Below are 16335 nucleotides of genomic sequence, written 5' to 3' on the forward strand. Positions count from 1 at the left end.
GCCAGTGGCTCTTATATTTTTCAATTTTCTGTAGGGGTCATTTCTCTACAGATATTCTAAGTAAATTGTAGAGTTGTGATTGGGATAAGAGTTTGAGAAATTAAATCTGAAGAGCTCATTTTATTGTTTTGTTTTCGAGGCTCACAAGAAGAGGACTGGTGTTGGTCAAGGCAGATTGTTTTTGCTTCCTTTATTGTGGGGATTGTGGTGGAAAAGTTTACAACATTAGGGCTAGAACAAGCATTAGAATATGAGTTTGTGGAAGAGGTTTTGAAAAGCCCAAGGAACTGATGGATCCAGGCATGAATTAATAAGGCTGATATTTATCATTGCTTTGGATAAAGAGTGGTGGCTAACATCTGATTACAGTTAGAGTCACGCTTGTGGTTACATTTGTGGCTAAGGAATACAAAGCTTTGAGAGAGGAAACTTTAATTCTCAAGGCTTGCAGCTAAGAATAAGGCCAGTATTGATACCTAATGAGTATTTTCTCTTTGATGTTGAGAGTTGTCCTGTCTATTATTGAATTTAGTTAGGTTTGGAGTTGGAAATCTTGTAGACGTGAGTTCCTGGTTTTGATTTTATTCACTGCCTGGCTTCAGTCTCTGGCTTGTCCACACTTCTTACACAGTAGTGTACTTCTAGACTTCCTTTCTAACCATATCAATTTGTTTTCCTCAAAGGAGGCCCCTGTACACAGCTGGTGGGACTGCTAAGTTAATTACAGGTGGTTGCAAACCACATCACCTCTTCATTCCCTCCATCAGACAATTCTGTCATGTTCTCTGAACTGATCTTATACCACTGAACACCTTTATACATGCCCATGGGTATGCAATCCACATCTTTGGGCTCACATTCTAAAAAGACCTTCCAGCTATCTGTGTTCGTTAATTTAGCACTTCACTTTCAAAAAACTCTGTCTCAGCATTGCACAGGTAATATATAGGGCTTTGTGATGAACAGGGCCAAGAACTTTGCAGTCTATTCATAGCTAGGTTGCTGTGCACGGGTTAGCCCAGAATAATGCAAAGAAGAGCTAGTGCATACCAATTGGCCAGCATCTCTAAGTGTCAGCAGAAAGGATGTTTTTGAATTATTTCCAGAAATCAGAAGACTCTCCTGAGTGATTCTGAAAAGCTGTTTAATTACAGGGCTTTTTCCTATGTTTGAAACTCCATTCATAATGCTCAGCTAGCTGCCCTGGTAAAAAATTTGTCTTTTGTATATAGTGTGTACCAGAGACTCATTAGACTTCATATTTTAAAAATGTAGATCAAAAATTATTGCTATCTCTGAAGGCTTTTTGAAATCTACCCTCCCTGAAACCTTGTTGCGACATTATTGAAATCAGTAGCGTTAGATTATCAGCAAGGAAGAATTTAGTCCAGGTGCTTTCTCTTCAATATCTTCAAGTATTTTTACAAGCAATTTTTATTACTAGTAACAAGTATCTTTAATTTTGCCTATTTCCTTGCTAAACTATGTATGATTTTTTTTGCAAAGAAAAGAAAGTAATCACACCATCTTTTTCTCATGTAAGACTTGCTTGATTTTTCTTTTTGTTTATTTTAGCTGCAGAATTCTCTGAAAAGTGATTTGTGCCTTGATCAAGGGCCAGACACGGAGAATATTCCAATCATGTATATCTGCCATGGAATGACACCACAGGTTAGTTTGTCTAATGATCTCTGATATTGCAGCTGCTTTTAGTAGACTGTGTAGGAGGAACCATCTTGTACTTGTCATTGTTTTCCTGCCGCAATACCTCTGCAAGCTGTTTAGTAGCTCTTCTATAGAAAGCTATGACATTATTTCTGCCATAAACTGAGAATCACTGGTATATTAGCGCTTTGACAGTGAAGTTTGTTTATTCCTTTTGAAAGAATTTAAGGAATATGAGAGTCAGGACTGATCCATATTTGTTAATAAGAGCTTTCATTTCTGATCTTAGCTGTACATGTATGAATGAATGAAATGATTCATTTTAAAACATTTTACATACATACATATGTATGCTCACACTTTATGTTATATATTGTTTTTACTTGATATATTTACTGTCTTGTTTTCACAAATGTACAGCCACCTTCTTCACACCATACAGCTGTGTCAAATTCCAAACCCTGTTCTTGTGAAAGCCCTTCTTCTAAGGCTCCTTTTTTCTTTCTCTGCTGTTGTCCTGTTACTGTAGTATGTGCCGAAGACTCAAATTACCAAAACCTTTCCATTTTCTTACACAACAGCTGGATTTTTTAACTTGGCAAACAAGAGGGTTAAGACACTGTATCTCCCCCAGTGGCTAAGCGTGTGGGCCTAGGTGAAAGTGTTTCTAGGCAAATCTTGAGAGTAAAAATAACATTACATGGTCTAGAACATGCTTGTCAAAGACAGATGCGAAGATAATCTAACCCTGAAAAGTAGCATAAGCAAAAATATCATAAAGGAAATGAATGTATTTGTGGGAGTGACTGGAGAAACTGAAAAATCCCTCCAGTTTGAATCATCCTTTTCTCTGATTACTTTGTCTATTTGCTTTCTTGAAAGGACCCTATTATGCTCCACTTAAAGTATGAAATGTGGTTTTACCCATGGAATTGTCAGTTATGTGATTTGACTATACAGCAAGTGAATCCTCCTAATATCTCAGAAATAAACACCGAGCAAAAAGGTAGTCTTTTCCTCTGTACCTGGATCTCATAGTGAACTGGAAACATTCGGTGAAATGCAGATATGATTCTGTACTTCCTTGCCGAGTTACACATACTGCAACTGTGTTCTGCACTGGCTTTCTTTGCTGAGGGCCTTTAATATTGATCACTAGCGGCATCATGCTTGAGTAAATTATGAATGATGAAGACAAAAATATATGAAAATCCCATCCATCAGACTCGCTCACTGCATGGGCTGTGGCTTATTTGTCACATAATTATGTGGTAACCACTGTTTGCCTCCAGGAGGTTTTTAAGCTAGTCCTCAGTGTTCGCTAAGGAACTGTGTAATTCACCTGTGAGCCAGAGCCATTATTCTTCATCTTTTGGGATGACATCATAACTCTCTTCTGGCATATCATCTGTGATAACAACACACTACAGGCACGGTTGTAAATTCCAATTAGAAATTTTAATTATAGTTAAGAGACAAACAACAACAACAGTCACTTCAGTTAGCACAGTTCATTCGGTTAGTTCCCAGTTAGCTTCAGTTAGTTCACAGTCATTCATCAGATCAAGAACTACTTTTGTATATCAGCTGAAGTTCTGTCTAAATGAGATAGCAACAAATAAATGACAGAAGGAAAAGAGGCAAGGGAAGCTTTTCTTAACAAGATTCTGCTCCTTTCATAATGACAATGTTGAGTCTCCTTCCTATTACTATGTATTTAATTTCTTAACTAATGATATTAAAGCAATCCCCTCCCCCCCCCGCCAAGAGGCCCATATATAAGCAAGATCCCAGTAGTGAGTGAGAACTTTCTTTAAAAGAGGAGTAGACTTCCTCTGTGTTAGGGATTATGGTATTAACAGGGAAAGCACTAACAAGCATTACTTGGCATACTTCTATGAGATTTCTATTGCATATACTGCATCTCTTCCTTAAGCAGAGCTGCAGCCATTTACAGTTCCTCTAGCATGTTGGAAATATTTGAATAAATGTTCCTTTTAATCTTAGTGAACTTGACAGTAACCACAAAAGATGTTGGTGAGATGCTGATTTTATTCTAGTAGTGGTGAAATGCTGTATAAAGGGGGTTATTTTGCCCTCTTGGCAGTCCTTATCAAAATAGATTGGTCAAAAAGATTAGTCCCCTGATTCAGGACTGCTTATCTGACTGAGGGTTTTGGTGATGCCATTCTTAGCTCTGGTGCAAAGTTTTAGTGTTGCAGCTATACACCATTTACAGTTTTAGAGCTGCCACCATGGAGGGCTTTGCACAGTTGCATCTAGATGTGCATTAATATATCTGGCTGCCAGGAGCCATTCCCTCATACACAGTTTAAGTTGCTGGTTTTAGTTACCACTATAGCCTCTCTTCTAAACTGGGTAACTTCCTTTTTTTTTTTTTTTTTCCACTAACCTCTTTCAGATGTTTTTGGATTTTCATATTTTTGCATGGGGAACGGCTTAGATGAGGTGTGTGACATCAAGTAATAGTTTCAGAATTGTTCATACAGCTACGGTTTCCTTTTAGCATGTTTTGTACAAGAAAGAAATCACTGAAGTCAACAGAAAGGGAACTGCATACCTGACATTAAAAATCCATGCTCCATTTTTTGCAGACAATATCAAGAACATCATGTGTAGCTTCATAATTAAAAGCAGTAGAAAATGGCAGGGAAATATCTTCAAATATTGCAATGAAATGATAAGAAATAATTTTCCCTGCAGTGCTTCCGTTTCATTTTAAGTAGACATCAGAATTAGTGATGGTAAGACTTCTGTGATTCAGATTCCCCAACCTTTCAGCAATCCACTCCATATGTCTACCGTAACTAACATTAGCATATTCGTGGTTCATTCCTGCAAGTACGTTAGAGCGCTTTATAACTGTGTTTATTTTGTAGTACTGTTCTACAAATAGAGAGACTGATGCAAATCTTACATGTGGTTAAATAGCAGGATGGAATGGAAAATCAGAACCGAATCTGTCTGTTTCCTTAGTCCTCCGATATTACTAATGAGAAAGAATTTCTCACCGCAGGGTATTTGGCTTGGCTTGAGGAGGCAGAGGGCACTTGAAAAACTAGAATCCACGATTAGATATGTTTCGTACCCTCCTTCTGTCTTCAGAGAGTGCTTCCCAGGGTAGCTGTATTTTGTCATGGTCACCAGAAGCCTGGACACTTCGGGAGTTATGATACCATCCACCGAGTGGAGCAACTTGCATGTTCAACCAGTGAAAAAACCAAAATGGGTGGCAATCTTGCAATGCGTTTTCATAAATTCAAGGGAAGAATCGCTATTACTTTACCTTTAGTAAGAACGATTTCATTACAAAATGTTGCCCAGATAATTATAGATCCTGTTGAGAACTTCCATGTCTTTCTAAGTGGTAGCATCTGAACAGCATAACTTTCTAAGTTGCTGATTCTCCTCTGATTCTGCTGCTGGAGTGTATTGCTTCCTAAGAATCACGTTCTTCCATTTCTGCCTTTAGTCACTATCTGTCCAAAATCAACACTGTGGTTACTACTCCCATCTGTACAGCAACCTGCAGTATGTTGGCGTAACTCTCCAGACTTGTCAGCACGAACATCACCATCACACCTGAGCATCTGCTATTACTTCTCGTAGTCACCATGGGTATCGGGCAGCTATTAGACATGCGCAAAGTAAGGCCATAAGGTGGTTCTGGTACTTTTGGTGTCCTGATGGTCAACTGTTTGGAAGGGGCTTTTAGTGTATGTCTTAGCCTGTCATATCCAGCCTCTTCTGCTGGGCAGTGTTGCAGCTTCTTAGAACAGCTGAACAAAACTGACTTTCTGCAACTATTAAAATAGCTCACTTAGTAAATGCAACATGGTAAAACAGTTAACGGTAGTTAAAATAGGTTCCTACTACACTGTTCAGTGGTGGTAGAAATCATGTTGCTTCAGTTGCGTGAAATCAGCTGAGGCAAAGCACAACAGCCCACAGTTGTTCTTGGCCAAAGAGGCTACTCTGGAAACAGCTGGGGGGTGTGAGGAAGCAGCCCCTCTTCAGTGTGAAGATAGAGGGAAACAGGAAAATTGGGAGACGAGGTGGCCTGGCAGTAGGGGAGAAAGGGAAAGGAGAGAAATGTAAAGGAAAGAAGGAAAGGTAGAAGAATAGTATTGGCAAACCAGTACAAAACGTATAGTTCATGTGAGATTGTGCAGGTTTTGCTGTTTGTTTTTTTTTAAGTTGTTAATGCAGAAAAGGGTAAAGGTACTGTTTTAATTCTTGAACTTGTTGAAGCACAGCTACAATTCAGGCATACGTTTAGGCTTTAAAAGGTCCGTTTCCAGCAGTGCCCCCATTTTCAGTGGAAAAGATGGTTGCTTGTAGTTGCAGTAAGTACATGTGCCCGGCCTGACTGCGTTCTCTTCCTAATTCTGGGAACTGCCTGAGCCTGGATGTTTGGTGTTAAGACTGCTGTTTAACCAGGCCTGTAATCTTGAAGGCAGACTGATGACAATGTGTCACTCGCATTAAAACTACTCCTGAGTGATAATTTGAAGATTCTTTCCTGAGAATGAAACACCACATTATTAGAGACTTTATAACTATTGTATAATAAACAAGTACCATCAGTCAATGAAGTGATATTTAAAGTACAGATTTAGCTTGAAAAGTGCTTGTGATTGAGGGGATAATGGGCAGTTCTGTGTTCCCTTATTGAATAGCTTCTGGCTCATATATTTCTCAATTTATAAGCAGTTAAACCATGAAGCTCATCCAGGGGTGTGAAAGTCAATACCAAGCAGTTAGATTTTGAGGAATTCAAGTTGAGGACCAGGGTCAGAAGGACTAGATTGGGAGAATTACTAGAAAAGAAATGCAGGTGAGAAGGGACACCCGTTCATATCCTTTCATATTCTTGCAAGAGATTGCAGAGCTGACCCTCAGAAACCAATGACTACAGCCCTATCTGGTATGAATTATTGCATCTCTGCTGAAGGCAATGAAAGGAAGTCATGCCGACAAGTAGAGCTATACCAGTTTTCGCTGTATGAGACTCTGACCTGGAAGCTTTATGTTGTATTCTAAGCACAGTGAGTGAAGTACTGGAAACGGTGGTTACAAGAACTCCCATGAACTTCTAAAAACTCTTCGTATGATTCATGCGTGCTACTTTTAAAATGTTACTTATCTATATTTTTGTAAAAACTACTTTTTCTTCAATGTAATCTCTTAGCGTGGTGGTTGTTCATACGCAGATATTTGTTCATTTGTAAACAAGAATATATATGAGTAAAAATGGTTATCACTGAAGGCATTTATATTCCAGTAAAAAAGTACAAGGTTGATCATAAACACTGTATGCTTATTAGTTCAATTTCTAAAACCTAGGAGAGGGAACAATTCAGAGATGTTCAGCAAAAAATTATCAAAATAATTAAAATAGCTTTGCAAATAATTTTAAAAAAAAAGAAAAATAAATTTGTCAGTTTACTTTAACTGAATAATTTAGACATGTAGAGCAAAGTTAGTTTGATCTTCAGGCTATCGAGACATTACAAATATAAACAACTCAAAAATTAGTTTTAATAGAGCCTTAATTTTAGTAAGTCTGTTCCAGTGCTAAAAAATTTCTTTAGATTCCTCTACCTAATGAAATTCACATTGTATTGGACTATCGTCAGTGCCAGGAAAGCTGGGAGAAGAACTGTGTGCTTTGTCAGATGAAGTATTAAGGGAATTTGGAAGCAGAAACAGTAGCCCCCTTAAGAGTGGTTTTCTGTGCGTGTGAAATATGCTGACCAAGAAGCATTATATACCATTTCAGAAAAAGAAATTAATAGATAGCATGTGATTGTATCTTTTACTACAGGTTAGGCTTTCCTTGACGCCTTTCCATTTTCTTTTAAAATAATAAATAATGGAAATACTGAATACTGCAGCTGCTTTTCCTTGACAGTCTTGATTCTGCTGCCAACAGAGGACCACAATATTGCTGTCCTGAAAAGTTTTAGGTAAAGGAGTTTCTGAAGTTCAGCGTATAGCTGTGATGACTCAAATCCCAAACCTGGCTTACAGATGAATACGTATTCTTTTTCTCCTACAGATGAAAATTAAACTTATAGTGAAATCATAATTATTCTAGGCCAAAAATACAGCATTCTAAGAAACTACTATGAAATACATACATTTCAGAAAACAAGAGGTCTTTTGTTATTTAGAAGTAGGACCCTGTTCTGAAGCGTGTGTGTAAAATCCGTAAGCTTTGCAACCTGAGGCTCTGTGCAAGAAAATAGTTAAACAGAAGGTCCTACGTCTAGCAGCCGCTGATACTAGCACATTTCAGTGGGGGTGAGGGATTAAGGAAGAACAGAACAAAACCTGCTGATGTGAATCAATGATTCACCCTTCAAACTTGAAAAATCACTGCCCTGAAGATGAGAAGTCTACAATATACATTTTCCTTTTTAAGCAATAAAAAGAAGCACAGCATCTGTGCTAGCAGCTGTCAGTCACATGCAAACTCATGGCTGATGTTCTTGTTTGTCTTCAAGGGAAATGTTAGACACATTCAACGTCTGTGTATAAGACAGTCTGATCTGACATGCGCTCTGTGTAGTACCATTTCTTTCTAAGGACCTGCTAACGCATTGGTCTGAAGTTAGCAATTACCTGGTTTATGATAATTATTTTATGTATTCAGACACATACAGAGTGCTATACAGAAAATTAACTGTACAAGACGTTCAGTTACATCTCCATCCAGATACTCTGCAGTGAAAAGTCACACGGTGCGGTAGAGAGAGTCGCCATTCGTCTCTTTGTACAGCCACAGTGAGTACCTTGTTGTTCACACAAAGTGAAGCAGCGGCTCCAAGAGTTGCAGCTCAGCTGTTCGGCCTGATTCTTACAGGAGAGCAGACTTCAATCAGTCCCTGGCTTTGGTGAGCCGTTCAGACTGTGCTGGGTGCTGCGGTAAGCCCTGTATGGTTTGTCATGCGGCTGCCTGAGATCCTGCCAGCGGTGCAGCCTTTTTCCTCGCAGTCTGTCTCTGCAGACGCTGCAGATCAAGTGTCCCTGCGGAGGGGCCTGTGCTTCTCTTTGCCTTCTGCCAGAGCACAGAGTCAGGCTCATTCTTTCCTTTGCCTTTTTCGCTAAGTCTTGTGAAATTATCTAAGCACTGGGCCAAACACTAACTTTACGTACATACAACATGCTTTCTGGGAACGGGTGTTTCCGCAGTGAATGCTTCTGGAACTAGAATAGCTTTTTTTTTTTTTTTTAATCTAGTTTGCTCAGATCAGCAAAAGTCCGAGTAATAGAAGATAAAGTTATAGAGCTAGTGAAACTGCCTAGCAAGGATGGTCATAAGCATTAATGAATTGTAATTTTTATTTTAAATATATCTGTAAAGGGCCTACTTGCTATGGCAATTAATGTCTTATGTAACACGTTCCTGCTGAGTAGTTTATTGAGGCTATTTATATTTATGTAAATTTCTTTCAGTGCATAAATCCTGATTTTGATCTTAGTAAAGTTAATAGAAACTGTGACCTTGTTTGCAATGGAAGAAAAATCTGGTATTAGGTTTTTGCAATCCCTTTCAAAATAGAGAGGGTTTTTTGATGTATGCTGCAGCCTCTTTAGAATATATGACAGGTGCGTCAGGGAGCTAGAGAGATGTTTCAAAGGCTTCCAAAACCAAGTAGTCCTTCCTTGGCCTAGCACAGGCAGTACAACACTTTCTTCTTGGGGACATGTTGTGGATGAAGACTGTAATAAAGGTTATATTCTGCTTTTAGTCTTTCTCCTTAAGTTTGATTTTGGCCAAATTCTCATCATTTACTTCAGTGCAAAGTTTCAGAGAGACGACCTGTTAATCTGATTTCTAGTTTTGGTGCAAATTTTGTACTGAACCATTTGCTATGATTAAATTATTTCTGTACTTGCTGTGGTTTGATTCAAGAGGCTTTCTGCTGACACAGATACTATGACCAGTTACCCAGTATTCTGTATTGCTTACCTCATTCAAATTCAATATCTGTTGCCAGGCAGGAGAGATTCTCTTAAACTGACGACAGTTGTTCATTCACAGGTGAAGATCAGTGGTGTTGAATTATTGCTTGTAAACTACTGGTATATATCTGATCACTAGGGCCATTGTCTGAGCATAAACTAGTGAGTGATTTGTAGACTATTTTTCAGCTGACCATAGGTCTTTACGATTGTAGGACCAGAGACTAACCTGTCATTTTATGAAAGTATCAGACACTATGAACTTCATTCTCCATTCACAGAGTAAAAGACACTTGAATTGAAAAGAATGAGCACAAGAGGTCCTCCTTCGGGTTTCAGACCTAGGATAGAACAGGTCTTTTGTGTTTTCTACTTCACTGATTAAAAACAAAAGCAAAGAAAAAAAAGCTGTAGAACTGCATTATTCTGGATCAGATGAAATATCTTCTACATCCATCAATTTGGAAATAACTGAAAGGATATTGCTGCTTATTTATTTTTGTGTTTGAAACTATGTAGTGTAAAAACATTGTGTATGCCTGTGAGAATAGAGAGAACTGATCACTTGGAATTGAAACTCCAACCATTGTGAAATGAAATAGTTGAAAAGCTATCATTTTTTTTCCTAAGAGTAACATTGATTTTCTCATTTAGGAGCGTATAGCATTTATGTACTCTTGGAGAAATGGTTTTGTTTCGAAGAAATTTTTTCTTTGTTTCAATAGGATGGCCTAGAATTAAAAGACTTACAAATGCCTTAGATGCTTTTGAAATCAATATTCTTGCCTACTCTACAGGATCACTGCTGAAGGTGAGCATGAATAATGCAAAAAGAAAATATTACTATAGAACTATAAGCTGAAATCAGTGATCTGGCTAAAGTAGTAATCTTGACGTTGAGGTTCCAGGACCTGAATTGCAGTGAAAAAGCAAGAATTCAGGAAGTAATTCAATTCGTTTGAGTGCTATGGATATTTAGGACCAGAAGGAAGAACATTAAGAACTTGAATTACTTGAAAACTTGGAGCCAAGAAGGCTCTGAGACAACAAAGGTCTTCAATTAATAGCACCTAATTGATAATCATTTTTCTGACTGAGAAGTGACTGCTTGTTCTATGCAGGTAGTTGCAGCAGAAGAGTCAAAGGTAACTTGGCCAGTGCCACAGATGATGTGTGTTTGAAAAAGCAAATAAAACCCCAAACCAAAAAACACAACAGGAATAAAAGCAACTATTTGTAATATACCATTATCTGTTCAGTGATCTATTCTTCGAAATAAAAGGGAAATGCTAATCTCTGAGAATGGATAAAGGTTCTTTTAAGATAGCTGTACTATTTAATATCTTGCAGTAGAGGTACTGGTGCAATTTTACATACATTACAAGATGTGCTGAAAAGGTACAGAAGCATAAGCTGACCTTTAATGGGAGGAAAGATTCCAAATGCTGATCACAAGTAATGTCAGAAGGGTACTCAGAAAGTGCTATCAAAGCCGTTCAGTTAGAAAGCTTTTGCCTAGTAAAGCAGAATTTCCATAGAGATAATAGAAACTTCAACTGGCAAAAAATCTGATGTAATTTACCTAGACTTGATAAACTTAGCTTTCATCACATTACTGCAGAAAAGAATAATGCACCATTGTCAGCAAAAAATACTAGTAAGCAAACTTGTGGAGTGCACAGAGAAGTACGCTGGGGACCACAAAGAATGCTCGTGCATGGAAACAATAGGATTAATAAATTAGCACCTCTGTTCTCCTCTGTTGTATCATACAGCTCACAGATCTGTTGGGGGTTGGTGGGGCGGTTTGTTGTGTTGTTTGTTTTTTTTTAAAGAAAAATTGGTTAGTTGATATTGTTGTACATTACAGAAGGTCCTTCCCAGAATTTTTTTAGTAATATATGAAGTATTTTCACTGTATGTTTTGTGTATCATGTTATCATTACCTTTTGTACTTGCCTCTCAGCCCTTGGCTTACCCTGTTCGTCTTGAATTCTGTTGCATTTCTATATGACTAAATCCTAATTTGGCATCATTATAGTCTTCCTTGGTTATCCTATTCACTGTTTATATGTTTGTTATTGATATAGGAGGAGAGGGACTTATATCTGCTGTCTCTATAGTTTGACTGGAAACTATTCAGCATTTTGTTAAATAGGTGAGGCTAATGCAGGAAAAGAGGCCAAGTGGAATATCAAAGGAGTTGGGTTTCAGGCTATTTAAAGTTAACACCTTCTTTTGATTTCTTTGCATTTTATAAGATTCAAATCATGGTTACTCCCCTTGTACTGGTCACTGTAAGAACTTTCTTCCCTAGTTAATGTTTTTAAGGCAAATTGCCCAGAATATCTGTAGTAGAAAAACTGTATTGAAAATGTAATTGAAACAAACTGTTGTGAGGAAGTGCAGTGCCTAAGAATTTAAAATTATCAGAGCATTTCAAGCTCTCATGTAGTGTTTTAATTTAGAAGAGATTAGAGTTGTTAGCCTGAATATTATACAGTAGTTCAAAAGCGTTCTCATCTGGGAAATAAAAATACACATACATTTCCAGGCATTTTTTTTCTTGTGTTAAGAGTATGTAATTTTTTGTATGGATAGTTCTGGCCAAAAGGATTTCAACAAGTTAAAACACCAAAATATTTGAAAACATGAAGGTGAAATACTGCTGAGCTTCTAGATGATAAGCCTGGCACTGAATTTTGAATTCAGATTCTGTGCTTTTCACGTTGAACACTAAGCGGATTAAAGGTAACACTGCCTTTCGTTCTTGGTTCAGTTCAGGGGTATAGGCTTACAACATCTATTACACACACCCAGTGAGCTGGTGCCAAAGGGCTCTGGAGCTAAACCCCCCGAAATATACCGGCTGTTGTGTTTTAGAAGCTACTACTGACTTTCACAATGGTTGACTAATAGCCTGATCTTGGAGCATAAAGTTGTTCCACTCGGAGATCTCACTCAAGCGCTTTGCAAATGAGCACTACTTGTGTGAAGTGACGAGTGCTGTTTCCTCACCGTGGGTACTAGACCCACTGAAAGCAGTAAAGCAATACAGCATTGGAACCGACTGTCTTCAGAAAGGAATATGGCTTCTAGCTCAGCATCAATGAAGTGGTATTCCCTGGCTTGAGACCATCGGCCGTGTTGCTACCAAGGCTATAAACACCTCGTGATCTCTTCAACGGAGAAGTGCCGGCCTTGGGACAGCATGCCTGTGCTACGCTGCGTGGTGCTCGCCGCCAGTGGGGCTTTGCAGAACAGCCAGCCTTGGGGCTCGTTAAGGGGCCGTAGGTACGGTACACTCTGCCCTCCCCAAGGTGGAGCCGGCTGTACTCCACCTAGAGGTAGCTTTGGATGTCTGGACAGAATGATTCCTCTTAGGTCTTGGTTGTACTGGAGCATTGTTGTCAACAGCATAGCAGTTGAGAACTGCTAGAAGCCGTACCTGCTGTCCACACGGGAAAGCGGTAGCTGTCTCTGGCCTTGGACATGATGTGACTGGAGAAAAGCGTGCTCCATCTTACTCAGTTATACCTTAATCATTTCGGTGGTACTTCACAAGTGTCCATGTATTTTTATTCTCGTAACAAAAATGCATTAAGTGGCTGTCCTGAGGCCACATACTCATGGTACCCTGATACTCCATATGCTGCTTTAGTGTTGAGTTGAAATATTTTTTAAAACTGAAATTAACTTCCCGTTTTCTATTAACAGTCATTCTCTGACAGATGGAATAGGGTAAAAATTTGCATAGTTCAGTTGATTTTCATCTCAAAAATACATAGTGCAATCAAAAAAGGACAGGGCTTTCCTTGCTAAGTTGAAAATGTTTTTAATGAATGCCTTTGGAGAAATAAAACAGCTGTGTTGGGTACCTGCAGTGTCTCATAATCTAATACTATTTAAGCATTTCACATTTTGTAAGCGCATTAATTTGAAATAGATCAGAGTTGCATATTATGTAGCAATTACTAGAGTTATCCATATTTTAAAGATGTCTCTTCTCATTGCAAATTGGCATTTCAATCAGCAGTTTTTAAAACCAATTGTTGCTTACAATATAAATTCAGCATAAAACCACCATAGTTATTGGAACACATGTATAGCACTTGGAGATTGATGTAGTAATTGTCAGATTGTTGTCAATTTAAACATTCTTTTGATTGATGTTATACTATGTCATTTGTTACTTCATCAGGGTTAAAGTTCTGAAGATCAGAGTTTTGTTTCTCAAATTCTTGACACTATGTGATTAACTGTTAGAGAAGGTAGTTAATACAGTAGATGGAAGATTCACTTTATAATTTCTTCAGTTTTATTGATAATTTTATTATGTCATTCCATTAATTGAAGTCATCCACTGGCCGGTTTAGAATTCATGCACCAAATTCAGTCCCCGTGAAAGCATATTTAACTCCCGCTGTAATTACAGGAGCCATAGTACTTCACAGCACTCATTCAAATTCTGATCAGCAATTCAGTTTCAGCTTAGTTTCTCTCTGGTATTGTTCACCACTTGCAGAGTAGGGTTATTTGCAGAAATGTTTATGGAATGATTGTATCCACAGTGGGTTTCTGTGAATAAGGGTGGGTTTTTTTCTTTTGTTCATTAACCATCATTTGTCCAATAAGGAAGCAGAGAGAATATCAGAAATTATTTGTTCACATAAAATCTTGATTGAATATTTATGAGTAACTGAAAAAAAAATCTGCATTGATTTGTAAGCCAAGAAAAGAGCTACGCTTGTCAGATAATTTGTTTGAAATCAGCAATCAGACTAGCTCTCAGCAAGAGTTGAGTTCAATCTAAACCTGGTTATATTTACAGAGTAGAGGTATTTTCCCCAAAAGAAAATACGGGATACTAGGTACTTTAATTTGGCGTTGTTTCAAGAACCAATGGGTAGAAACTAAAGCCAGCTGGATACAAATTAGGAATACGGTGCATGTGCCTATCAAAGCAGATGAGCAGCCATCATAAGAAGCAGTGACAGTAACTGTTGAAGTCATCAAAGCTGATACAGTTCTGGAAACTATAATTTAATACGATACAAGTTATTGGACTTAGAGGTAAGCAGGTGGAAGTATATAGTTCATGGCATATGGAAGATCAAAGTAAAGAAATGGCCCTCTTTGGCTCTCAAATCTACTAATGTGTCAACTAAGTGGCAACCACAGCTACAACTTCTTTCCATTTTGATTCAATTTAGAATGTACAGAAATGACACCAAATGTTACAGTAGAAGAACAATTATATGCGTTTAAAGAAATTGGTAATTTTTTAATGTGGTTTTGTAATGTAAAGAACCTTATAGGTTTAAAAATAGTTGCTTACAAATTTCTTGAATCATTTGCCTTCCTTTTTTTTTTTTTTTTTTCTTTTAAAGTGCAATTAAACAAATTCAGCAGGGGTAGCTCTGCTATGCCAAGCCTATCTGCTCAGCTGGCTGTCCAGAAAGGCTTAGAGCAATCAAGTAAAAAAGCTGATGAATCAATTTAAGTCATTCAGATGTTACTACAATATTAACTTTGTATTTGTTTAGCAGGAAACTGTACTGATTGCGAACACTGGAGCTTCGTTGCTCTTGCTATGTTAAAGTAATGATTTATTCAGCATTCATATTCCACTCAGTGTTTATTTTTAGTGCTTTCGAACTCTGAAATTAGCCTTAACATTGTGAGGTCTACATTGACTGACTCATTAATGGCATCTATTTTGGAAGTTAAAAATAGCAGTACCACTTATGAACTCACCAATTTTGTTAAAATAACATCAAGTTTAAATAAAAAACTGGAGAAAACTGAGATAGGTTACCACATTAAACCCAGAATTGCTATAGAGCATGCTGGTTTGAGTTTAGAATAGAGGTCTGTCACCAAAGGGCAGGGACAGAACTCTGCATGTAAGAAGGAGATCATGCCAATGATGGTAAGTCAGAGCTGTGAATTTCAGGTCAGTTTGGGATTTTAGTCAAGTCTTCTATTTTCTATTAACACATAACCAAATCCTTAAATTTTTCATTTGTCTTCAAATGAGGAAATCTCCCATTGTTAAAATAGAAATTATTAAATACCACTGCATTAGTGCGGCACAATGGGATAAAAAGGTTTCCCTTGTTATAATGTGCCTACAGTGTTTTCACAACATGGGCATGTAGTGGGTACCAACTGACTTCAAAATGTTGTGAGATGTCAGCATTATATAAGCACCATATAATTACGTAGTGTTGCTAGATAGAATTATGACAATGACTGACTAATCATGTTTTTTATTTATTTGTGTCCAATGTAGTCGTGACACTAAGTCCTTTTACCTATTGGATTGATTTAAACTTCTCGTCAAGTTTAACCTCTTTCTTGTTAGTAAGTGTGAATTTGGGGTTTTTTTAAGAATTTCCAAAGCAGTCAGCTTGCTTTTTTCCCAGATTACATTTTTTTAATTCAATATAAGTAACAGGAGTAATTGCAAGTGTTCTCCTGGGAAGGAGGGGAGGAGCAGGGAGGGAGCGGTTAATTCCCAAACCCCTATTTCTCCGGTGCACACCCCTGCACTCCTAGGGGGGATCTGGTCCTAGAGGGCCTGTGGGGGAACACAGATTTGTGCTTTGGGGAGAATCAACTGTGCAAAATGGTACAAATCGCTAAATAGTTTATTGTACAATGTAATAATCCTTC

The 16335-nt window shown here is 37.9% G+C and overlaps 1 protein-coding gene across 2 annotated transcripts in view; it reads left to right on the forward strand.

Annotated features, from left to right (window-relative positions):
- Nucleotides 1-16335, forward strand: part of GALNT18 (polypeptide N-acetylgalactosaminyltransferase 18) — a gene marked incomplete at its 5' end in the record, with an annotated part of 240618 nt that overhangs the window by 194192 nt on the left and 30091 nt on the right. For both annotated transcript variants that reach the window (XM_082484792.1, XM_082484791.1), the window contains one exon: nt 1576-1671. In XM_082484792.1, the coding sequence (XP_082340918.1) occupies nt 1576-1671 (96 nt within the window). The remainder of the gene's footprint in view (nt 1-1575; nt 1672-16335) is intronic.

This window comes from Vanellus vanellus, assembly GCF_965231255.1.
Source record: "Vanellus vanellus genome assembly, chromosome: 6".
NCBI lineage: Eukaryota > Metazoa > Chordata > Aves > Charadriiformes > Charadriidae > Vanellus > Vanellus vanellus.